The sequence below is a fragment of the Netta rufina genome (genome assembly GCF_964035555.1).
Source record: "Netta rufina genome assembly, chromosome: 3".
Classification (NCBI taxonomy): Eukaryota; Metazoa; Chordata; class Aves; order Anseriformes; family Anatidae; genus Netta; species Netta rufina.
Genome location: NC_140125.1, coordinates 61,335,512 through 61,346,846, shown reverse-complemented (window position 1 = coordinate 61,346,846; position 11,335 = coordinate 61,335,512). Strand labels below are relative to the sequence as shown.

The window sequence follows — 11,335 nt, the reverse complement described above, 5'->3', positions numbered from 1 at the left end:
CATGCTGACACATCAGTGTTTTAAACAAACAAACAAAATCACAATGAATTATTAGCTGTTATAGAATTACCACTCCATGAAAAATGTAATGTACTTTCTGGACAGTTCTGGAAACAAAGTGTACTTGAACATTTTGATTTATTTATTTTTGTCTGCTCTCATGCTTTAGAGGTATTTCTACAAAAATGAACTTTATTTGTCCAGACCTTCAGCTCTGCCACGGCTGCATTCAAAAAGAGGAGAGAGAGAGAAACTTCCTGCTTCATTGCATAATAGGAAACCATACACATTTTTTACCTTATGGAAAAAATAAATAAATAAAATTTCCTTGGTTTATTTGGAAAAAAAAAAAACATTAGTATTAATTTTGTAGTCATCAGCAGTGTACTGAAACACAGTCATTATACAGCTGCTGTCAGAGTGGTTTGATTTTTAGATTTGAGCAGCCAAGCCTCAACAGCTCAACAGTAAGTGTGGTTTCATTGCTCTGTACCAGTTTTCAAGTTATGGTGCTTCGTGACAAAGCAGAAGGCATCTGCTGGTGGTTCTTTACGGCACAGCTGCTTCAGACTTTTCATTCACATTCTTCATCTACATATTATATTGATAACATCTAAATATGATAATCCATTGTATTATACATATAATATAGGGGAAAAAAAGAGGAAACACTAAACTTTATTCATCTCATCTTAGGTGTTTTCCTTTCCAACATGCTTGGTCTAACAGCATACGCATAAAATACAATGAATTGAACAACTCCTACTATTAAGAATTACTATTAATGTAACAAGACCATGAGATGACAGCAAAAGGGTATTGGAAATAATGCCAACAGCACTAAAAGATTGTAAAGATAGTGCCCAAAGCTTACACGTGATGGAGTGAGGTGGGCTTTCTTCCCCCTCTCTGCTTTGCTTAAAGGCAAAATTCAATAGTGTGGCACAAAAGGCTGCATTTCATGGTTTTGTGGAATGAAGTGAGAGTAGATGATTCACAAAGCAGTAAAAGATGCTGCACGCACTGCACCTTGACGGTATCAGTAAAACTCCCTCCAGCAGGATGCGCTTTTGTGTCGGAAACCGCATTAATGTGTCAAAATAAAGGGGAAAGTGGCTTTGGAGAATCTCGCCCCTTACCAAATGGGTATCTGATCAATGAATTCAGACGAGTTGCTGGATCTATTAAAAAAGCCAAACATTTTATGAAGTGTTTATGATTGTACGCACTGTATATAGAGGTATTGTCATTCTTTTAAGCACGTATTGACTCTAGGAGATGACGCATCTTCAGGATTATAGAGGATAAAATGCATACGTGCATTTTAGACCAGGAGAAAATTGAGGTTATCGTGCCTGATCTCCTTTTTCGTTTCTCTTTATTTCCCTCTCAGAGGAGCCGCCATGAGGCGGGCGGGGGCGCGCACGCGCGCCGGGCTCCCGGCCACCGGCGGCCGTTGGGGTTAGTGGCGGGGGCAGCACCAACGGTCGCCGCCGTTTGAAGCTCAACGGTCGCAGCGCGCGGGCTGCCTCAGGGAGAGCCTCGCTGAGGCGAGGCGGGGCGGGGGCATCCTCCATCGCTCCTTCACCCCCTGTGCCTGCGGGCTGGGGGCTCGCAGCCGCCGCCGGGCGTCCCGTCAGCGCCGGCTGCCGAGCGGGCGGAGCTCGGCTGCTACGTGGCTGCGCTGAGCCCGGAAGAGGAGGGCGGTGGCGGCTGAGGGCGGTGAATCCGGGAGCACCCCCCCGCAAGCGACGCGGCTGAGCCCCGGGGGGCTGCTCCTGGAGGGGTGCTCAGAGCCCGTCCAGCGTTACGGGTCCTGGGAGCGGCCCGAGGGCTGTCGTGTTCTGTCCGCGTTCACGCACCTGGCTGAGCCGCAGCCCGAAGAAGATACCCGCTGACACTGCCCGGAGCTTCCCTGCAATTACCCCTGAGGGTAAGAAGAGGGGCGGCGGGCTGCATCAGGGCTCAAGGGTTGGTGCGTGGAGCCGTGGCCAGGCGCAATGAGTGGCTAGTGATGAAGTGGGAAGCGGTCGGCCCTTTGCCAGAGCTTTGCTGGGAGCCCTGCCAGTGGACAACTGAGAATTTCAGAGCTCCTCGGCTAAATTGCTTCATTGTCTTGTGATCTGGTGAAATCTGGCCCTGCTCTGGTTATCTAGTGTTGCACTGGGAAAGCAGAGGCTTCTTCATGGGTTGCTCCCGTAGTGGTCCTCCCCACAGTCCCTCCAATGGGTTTATGGGCTATTGATGGTATTGTCTTGCCCTCAGTTTCAGATATCCGTGGCCTTCAAAATTAAATGAAGTGCAAACTGTGAAACTAACTTTAATGACTGGCTTCTCTCACAGGCATCTCTGCTGCTTCCTTCTCTAGAAATGGATTTTGAAGCACTGAAAAAATACTCAGCGCTGCATCCTAAGCCTGCTGGACTCACCCTTCAGTATGGCACTGCTGGGTTCCGCAGCAAGGCAGAGCAGCTCGACCATGTCATGTTCCGCATGGGCTTGCTGGCAGCTCTCAGGTCGCGAGCCACAGGATCTACCATTGGTGTCATGGTTACAGCATCTCACAATCCTGAAGTAAGAACAACCTTTTATTTTAAAAGACATCAGATGGGATCACTGGTGGAATCAAAGCTCTTCACAATAATGGGAACAAAAAGCACCCAGAGGTCACGTCCTGCAGGTACCTGCACATCCTTAAGGGGTGTGTTCAGCCTGCTTCCTTGAAATATGATCTGTGGCATGTTTAACATTGCTTTTCCTTGAAAATATGGGAGGGTTCATTTGCTGTCATGTGGAGAAGTAAATGCTGCAATGTAGGAAATTTGTAACATGGGCAAGGCCAGGAGTACCCTTGAAAAGATGAACATTTGAGCAAAATCTGGTAGTTAAAAAAAAAAAAAAAAAAAAAGTGAAATGCAGCAGTTACAAACCAAACACTGAGACTCTTAGACTGCTGTTGCTGTGGAGTATTCCTTAAGACATTTTAATGTCAAATGAACTTGATGCCAAACTTATAAGGGAGTGGGAATTTGTGACTTCATAGGCTGCTTATATTACTTTGGGGGATTGTTGGAGCTTGGAATAAATAGCTAAGCTATGGCTTTCCAGAAACATTCCATATTTAAAGAAGCAATGTGATTAAGCCTTGTGTCAGTTGTCTTCAAAGAGCTTTTAAGTATCCCACTTTTAGGCTTAGAGTGTTCTGTTCTGTTTCCTTCTAAGGAAGATAACGGTGTGAAGCTGGTTGATCCTCTCGGTGAAATGCTGCACCCCTCCTGGGAAGAATATGCCACCCAGCTAGCAAATGCAGAGGAGCAAGAGTTACAGAAAACACTAACTGAGATCTGCCAAAAAGCAGCAGTGAACCAGCAAAAAGATGCTTCAGTGTTTCTTGGTAGAGACACCAGGTAATCACAAAATAGGTGTATGCTGCTTTTACAGAGGTGTCAGCAGCTTGTTCCTGAGGGCTGCAGAGAGCTAAGCACACAGCAGCCACGTTGGGCCTTTGGCACTGATTTGTGATGATAGCAATCAACAGAGGCATTCCAACATTGTTGCTGTATTAGCTTCTCTGATAATTACGAGAACTTCCTAGCACTGCTTCTGAATTGAACACTTCAGTGTTCTGTTTTGTGGGCGCCATGTCACATCCAGGTGTGTTTTGAAGTTTACTCATCTCCACAGTTCTTTGGCCTAGTGACTGTAAATTTTTTTTATTGTTGACCCCTTCAGTAGAGAAAGGTATGGATTTCTTCATGTTGAATCTAAGTCCACTGGCAGGAAACCTGCTTTTCATAGTCATCTTCCACATGCGTTTCCTTTCCAAACCACACAAGTGTTTCCTGTAAAGGTTATCAGCTGTGTTTCTTTTTTTCCAGACCAAGCAGCAAGAAGCTTTCACAGGCGGTAATAGATGGTGTCTCTGTTCTGGGCGGCCAGTACCACGGTATGTTGAGCTTTTGTGGTTCTAGTCTGATGTCAGGTTTCCGTGTAAATGTGACCCTGCTGTGTAGACCTAATGCAGCAGCCCTGATGCCATTTCCACTTTTGCTTGTCACACTCTTCTTTCAGAAGAGTTGGATTGCTTTAATGCAAGGGGGTTCATCTTCTCTTAGCAGAACTTGAAAAATTTCTTGTGTGTTTCCTGTGTTGTGTTTGGTTACTGTAGAATAGGAAATAGCGTACTGCTTTTAAGGAGGAATTAATTCAGTGTTGTATTTTTGAATATTGTGCCCTTTGTTTTATGTTAGATTATGGTCTGGTGACCACACCACAGCTACATTATGTGGTCTGCTGTCAGAACACCCGGGGGCAGTACGGGAAACCAACACTGGAAGGTTATTACCAAAAACTCTCCAAAGCTTTTATGGAACTGATAAAAAAGGTGAATACTGGTTCTTGTCTTCTTGCAAGTGTATGAAATGGGTATCTCCTGATTGTTAGCCTGTTTGGGTCTGAAATTTGGAATTCAGCATGTTTCCGGGTGTGGTGAGGGTGCCTATGGTGTCACTCGGGTATGAGTTCCCTTTGCCTTTCTTCCTTTGCCAAGTCTCCCGGCTCTGGAGAGGGTCAGCGGCATCTGAAGATTGACTGTGCCAATGGTATCGGAGCCCTGAAGCTGTCGGAGATGCAGCCCTACCTCCCAAAGGAGGTGCTAGTTCACATCTATAACGACGGAACCAAGGAGAAACTCAATCACTTGTGCGGTGCAGATTTTGTAAAAGTTCACCAGAAGCCACCTAAAGGTACATAGTCAGTAATTTTATATCTATCTATCTTCTCTCCAGATCTGAAAGTGCAGGGTGTAGCAGCTGCAGGTGAGCTGAGCTCCCTGCTTTCTTACTTAGTGAAGGTATGAATGGTTCTGCTTGCATGATGGAAAGAGGGAGTCCTCTGGCAGTTTTGGGCACAATCCTAGGTCAAAATTGTTTGGAGATCTGTGATGGGCTGATAAGTGACCTGAATGTTAAGCTGGTGGAGCCCAAGGATCAGCGAGGACACGAGCTTAGTTTTATCTCCCAGTGTGTTATCAGGAAACGTTGATATTGTGGGCTGGGCTCGCAGAGGCTTTCCCAGGTTCCTGAGAAAGAGCCGGTGTAATTAACACCTTGGTGCCAGCACATTGACGGATTGACCTCACCCAGGGGAAGATGACTTGAACCAGCTGCCTGCAGAGAGCAGCAAGGAAAATCCCTGAAGTGGGAGAACAGAGGCTGCTTTGAATATTAGATTATCTGAGGCTAAACCGGGCTCTCCAGTCAACAGCTGCACCCTCGCCTCAGCTGTTCACCATGTCTGGACACGGCGGTACAGCAGCATTGCCCCCTTGCGTGCTGCTTGCAGGCACGTTTGGGGTTCCTGCGCTTCGCAGGACAAAAGGTGTCAGCAGCGTGGGCGGGTTTTCTGGTCTGCTTGTGTGCTAAGTCTATTCCCCCAAGAAGGGGTTGCAGGGTGCGGAGCATCCTTTGGAGCTCCGAGCTACGCTCCTAATGGGCTCTGAAATCAGCCTAGGGATGGCCAGATGCAGTGTTCCTGAGAAGTGAACTCAGATTAACACAAGGAAGGGTCTTGGTCAGCATCTTGGAGAAGAAAAACCAGGTGTACCTTAATAAAAGAGCATTTCATTTTCATGTGCCATTGCTTTGTCATATGGTGACTGCTTCCTAGCCACTTCTGTATTGGCACTAAGCCTAGAGAGGTTTTGAGGCTGGCACTCAGCGTGTGTTAGACACACTGCTGAATAAATCGAATAGCGAGCCAGCGAAGCATGAGGTGTTCTCAGGCCACCACATCTACTTACGGGTTTTATTCAGCTCTGAGGGTTGCTGGTGGTTGCTTTGGAGTGGGGTTGTTTTACCAGTGTTGGGGTTTGCGGGCTCTCTTGCCGCAACTACTGCGGTGACGGTGTTGCTGATGGGCGTCTGTTTGCCTTCTGCTGGGACAGTGCCTCGGGTGCCAACGGGAGCGAGGTGGCGGTACGGGTTTGTCAGGTGGGAACAGAATACAATTAAGAAGTCTAAGCTATAGTAGTTTAGTAAACTATAGCCATTTAGTACAGCGTCACTGTTGCAAGCTTCTTGGTAAAAGCAGTATCAGTTTTTGACCATTGATTTTGTGTGTGTCTGCACAGAGCCAATTTCTGGACGAGATCTGCACTGGGGCTAATTTAAACGTGTTGTAACCTTTTATCCCATCTCTAACTCGCATTTCTAACTCTGTGCACTAGGGCTAGACATGAAGCCTAATGAGAGATGCTGCTCGTTCGATGGCGACGCAGATAGAATTGTGTATTACTACACGGACACAGCTGGCCATTTTCACCTCATAGATGGAGATAAAATAGCAACTTTAATTAGTATCTTCCTTAAAGAACTTCTTGCCAAGGTAACTTTAATGTATGAATTGAATGCTCATGCTTTGAATAGAGAAAAGTGTAAAATACTTGAAAAGAGCTATGTTAGTTTGTACCCATGTGTTTTTTTTACGTATACCTAAAGTAAACCTGCTTTGAAGAGATGTTTTGTACCTCGTTGGCATGACAAAAATGTTACTTTTTATAAGGCTGTGACTCCCAGGCTCCAGATTTTTATTTGAGCACTGAAATTTGAACCTTGAAGCTTTTCTTAGTGAGAGAACTTTTCCACTTTGTGTTGAATGTAGTGATTTTCCATTCTCTTATTTTAATATCTTTCATTATTTTTTGGGTTCAGTACTCAGTGCTTCTATGAAAGTGGATAAATGTTGAGCATTCTACTTGCATGAGAACTTATGACAGCCATGGGGTTTGTATGACATCATTCTAAAACTAGTATCCGTAGCACAGCATCCATCCTCCCCAGGGAATAGAGGGAAAAAAACAAAGAAACAAACAAACAAAAAATAAATCATGCTTTTTCAGAAATTCTCCTAGTCTTGGTGTTAATGATGGATGCTCAGTTTGCAGAGCCCAAGGTCCTTGAGTGGAGCGCTGCTTCAAGCCAGCCACAGAAACTGTCAAACACAAAGACTTGAATAAGATTCCTGTTGTCTTAAACGTGTGGATGCTCTCTGATGTGTGAGCTAATGCCCTGATACCCAGGAGTTTTAAGGCTCTGTAGGAGAACGTAGATCCAGACCTGCACAAGTATTCTGATTCTCCTTCCACTTGCCCTGCCCCTCTGACTGTGTTCCTGGGGACAGTAAAGTGCTTTGCTTCTTGGTTTGCTCAGGTGGGACAGACGTTGAAGATGGCAGTAATACAAACAGCCTACGCCAATGGGAGTTCAACACGGTACCTTGAGGAAACACTGCAGGTATTCTCTAATTTGTCCCTGGTAGTGTTCTGCTGATGTTGGTTACTTTTCATGTAAGTGTAACATGATCATTAGGAAAGCTTAACCTCGGCTAAAACAAATGACTCTTTAAAACCTGCAGCAGTTAATAAATTAGTGGCAAAGGAGATTTGGAAGAACAAAGCTGAAAAGTGCTAGTCAGCTTTCACTACTTTAACTTTTGCCAAACCTTTTTTTTTTTTTTTTTTTTTTTAAAAAAAAACAAAATTAGGATTTCCTTGGTTGTGGTTTTTGTTTTTGAATCAACCTTTATTTCCATTTGAAGAAATGAAATCCTCTTTTTTTCATGCAGTTTGCTGAAGTAACGGATAATTTAAGCTCTTGGAAGCTCAGTAGCTGTGAAACGCAGTGTGGTTAGTTAGTTTGTCACTTCATTTGTGACATTTGTTTGTCACTTCAGCTGCAGTTACCATCTGCTGACCAGAGTGAGTCTGTAACACTGTTTATATTCTCTGTATATCCCTGGGTTGTAGGTGCCTGTTCACTGTGTCAAAACTGGAGTGAAACACCTGCATCACAAGGCTCAGGAGTTTGATGTTGGTGTTTATTTTGAGGCAAATGGACACGGGACAGTAAGTACGAGCATGCAATGCATCATATCTGCAGCCAAGACATACAAAAAGTGTCAAATTAGCCTGAGAATTAGGTCTTTTCACTGTCTTCTTACAGTTATCAATGAGATTTTTCTCTCCTTGCTTGAGAGCAGGCTCGTTTTCTGCCTTCGTTCTTTTCTTTATCATAGCAGTGCCACTGCCTTTTCTGTTCTGTGGAGGGGAAGTGAATTAATAGAAGCAAACCTTAATGACAATTATTTGGGTTGGCGTAAGTGGGAGAAGGCTTTCTTCTTTTCCCCCCTTGCTATGTCGGCTTTCTTCCTTGATGTGGGCTGGTCTTGACAAGCTTTTTTTTTTTTCTTTTTTTAATTCTAGGTGCTCTTCAGCAAAGCTGCTGAAAATACAATAAGACAACTGGCAAAAGATGAGAAAGATGATGCAAAAAGAGAAGCAGCGAAGGTGCTTGAAAACCTGATTGACCTCATTAATCAGGTAAAAGCTGAGAGAAATAAATCACTATAGGGACAGTCATGGGGCTAATGCTGTTCAGGGACAGTTGGAGCAGGAAGTACCGTGCCATGATGGAAAGCGAGAGGAAAGGGGCAGTAGCAGTCTTCAGAAAGATGTAAAACTTTCTTGGGAATGGATGCAGAATGCTTTAGTCTGGTGTAGGCTTCTGGGTTCAGAATCAAAGGAGGGAATAGGGTGGCAGGAGAACCTAGTGATAATATGGGACTTGTTCACGATTCAATAGCAAGTAATCTTTCAGTTGATGTTTTCCACTGATGTTTTCAGTAGAGAAGGGTGGAGACATTCCCTTGTCTGTGCAGCCATGGGAATCCCCATGTGTCCTAGCACAGCCAGTGTTTTTCTGGGAGTAGTGCCCAGTCACACTTCAGGGGCCAGCTTTAAGCATTCTAACCCCAGAACAGAAGTGAGGTGCCGGTTCTCACTAGGAAAGTTGCACAAGTGTGCTGCAGTTCTCCTTACCACAAAGTGTGTAGAAAAACAGGAGAAAAATAAAATCTTACCCAAACCAAGACAAGTGGGCTGCCTGCGCCTTCGCTTTCTTCAGGTGGAAACTAACTGATCAAATCATGCCTTCATTTCTGCACTGCTGAGTTCTCCAGTTCTTCCCTTTCCTCCCTGCTCACAGACGGTGGGTGACGCCATCTCAGACATGCTGGTGATCGAAGCCATCCTGTCCCTGAAAGGTCTGACTGTGCACCAGTGGGATGCCTTCTACACCGACTTCCCAAACCGGCTGCTCAAAGTTCAGGTAAGTTATGTGCGTTTCTTGGAAATATGCTTACGCGAAAATAGAATCCCACCTTGTAAATCAGTACTTCTGTTCCACTTTGCCTGTGGCTGACAAGATCTGAGCATTCTGGGTGAGAGAGACAGGCTCAAGTGTTGCTCTGCTATAGGTCAAAATTTAACTGTCCCATTTTTCTGAGGCCCCTGCCTGCTCAGCAGCTGGACTCTTCTTCCTGTGCCACTTAGAGGAACTGTCCTTAAGTTAGCCACAGGCAAGGGGACAAACTGTGCTCTGGTTCCGACAGTGCCACACACCAAAGCCTAAAGCCCTCTTAGCAGTGGCCTGCTTCATTCTGCCCGCAGGGCAATCCATTCGCTTGCTGTAGCAGGAAGTCTGTTTCTGTTGCAGGTTGCCGACAGACAAGTTATTGACACAACAGATGCAGAAAGACGGGCAGTTACACCTCCAGGGCTACAAGAGAAAATCGATGCCTTGGTGAAGAAGTACAAGTTCTCGCGAGCATTTGTCCGTCCATCGGGAACAGAAGATGTTGTTAGGATATACGCTGAGGCAGACACACAGGTCAGAACTTAAACAACTTCTGTGTAAGCACTGGGGGGGTGGTAAATTACATCAAATGCAACAGGTACCAGACTTAGCAAACAACTTAGTGATCAAAAGAAGATCTCTTCAGATTTTCTTAGATTTATAAAAGCGATGTTTAATGTTCTTAACATCTAACTCTTAAAGTCAGATATTTCCAAAGGCAGATTTGATGCTAAATTTTGAAAAGAAAGTCAACCTTCTGAGAACTGAGGATTGAGACAAAAGTTACCTAGGCAGCCATTAACTGCATGATTTCTTAAGAGGCAAAAAAAAATCAAAGCAAACTTTGGATGCTCTTAAGAATTAATCCATATGTGAACTTAAAAGTTGCAAAAGTTGCCACCCAAAGCTCTTCAGTCATAGCTCACACCCCCATCTTCATGACCACAGTTGCATAAGGCACCTCAACATGACACAGAAATAGGGGAAAAACAGTTAGTTCATGCAAGTACTGTTCAAGGCTCTGGCTGTAGCATTGCATATTCATTCTAAATTTATTCTAAACTTCCACTCCTGACACTGGTGTAACTAACTTCACAATACTCCACAGGAGAATGCTGATGCCCTTGCCCATGAAGTAAGCCTGGCCGTTTACCACCTCGCCGGTGGAAGAGGAGCACCACCCCAGCCGCTATAACAATACGACTGCACCTGAAGTTCATAAAACTACTTTTTTTTTAAATAATCACTTCCCTACCATTGGCTAATGTGGATGTACTGACCTCTTCTTGGTTGTCACAAGGATTAATCAGAACTGAGCAGAACGTTATTCCGGTTATTTCTTACCTCTGATACACCTTACCTCTTACTGCTGGAGGATGGGAGAGGAGGGTGTTCGATGCCTGACACTGACCTGTTGACAGCACCAGCTGTACTCCGGGTGTGTCACTGCTCAGCATCTGGGGCTGGTTTATGTCCAGAGCAGAGCTGCAGCTCCAGCCTCAGACTGATGAACCACCTGCTCCACTGGCAGCAGTGCAGCTCCCAGCAGCTCCAGTGGAGGCTCCCTTCAGCCTTACAGCAGCGAGGCACTGGCTGCATTCTGACATGAGGCAGTAACAGGTACATAATGACACTGCAGCATTCAGCAGCTGATACTCAGATTAATTAAAAGGGATTAATTAAAAGGGACCAACTTTCACTGATTATCAGGACTCTCATAGGCTAACTGCTGCATTCATATTTTAGTGTTACTGTGACGAATTCCCTGCCCCCTCCCCGAGTCACAGGCTGTCAGGCTGTGCCTGAAGGCCGGCTCCCCCACCCTGAGGGCCCTGGGATGGCTGCACAAACAGCTCCTCTGCTGCCCAAACACCCAAAGGCTGCGCTGGGCTGGAGCCTGAGTTCATTTCAGGGGCAACACCATAATGAGAGAGTGTTTCCAAATAATCGGTCTTATTGCAATAATAGTTTTTTTTTTTTTTATGAAATTAACATATGGCTTAAAAAAACAGTTGCTGTAATATAGTGTTTATGATCATTTTTAAGTCTGATTTCTGTTACCTTTCCTACTCCCCCTCAGTGTGAAGGGGCTGAGCTAATGGGATGGCACACTTTGAATACACAGGCATTGCTCGTCCGCGTCT

The 11,335-nt window shown here is 45.2% G+C and overlaps 1 protein-coding gene across 2 annotated transcripts; it reads left to right on the top strand.

Annotated features, from left to right (window-relative positions):
- Nucleotides 1–1,713: 1,713 nt before the first annotated feature.
- PGM3 (phosphoglucomutase 3) lies at nucleotides 1,714–11,312 on the top strand. Of its 2 annotated transcripts, none has more exons than XM_084283900.1 (13): nucleotides 1,714–1,933; nucleotides 2,369–2,574; nucleotides 3,223–3,407; nucleotides 3,879–3,946; nucleotides 4,251–4,384; nucleotides 4,550–4,745; nucleotides 6,227–6,384; nucleotides 7,209–7,292; nucleotides 7,805–7,903; nucleotides 8,261–8,377; nucleotides 9,042–9,164; nucleotides 9,552–9,725; nucleotides 10,300–11,312. In XM_084283900.1, exons 2-13 carry the CDS (start codon nucleotides 2,371–2,373, stop codon nucleotides 10,384–10,386), a joined length of 1,629 nt encoding a protein of 542 aa, XP_084140026.1. In that variant the 5' UTR covers nucleotides 1,714–1,933; nucleotides 2,369–2,370; the 3' UTR covers nucleotides 10,387–11,312. The 2 variants fall into 2 exon arrangements, with proteins under 2 accessions (XP_084140026.1, XP_084140027.1); XM_084283901.1 differs by having other exon boundaries at nucleotides 2,344–2,574.
- Nucleotides 11,313–11,335: the final 23 nt, after the last annotated feature.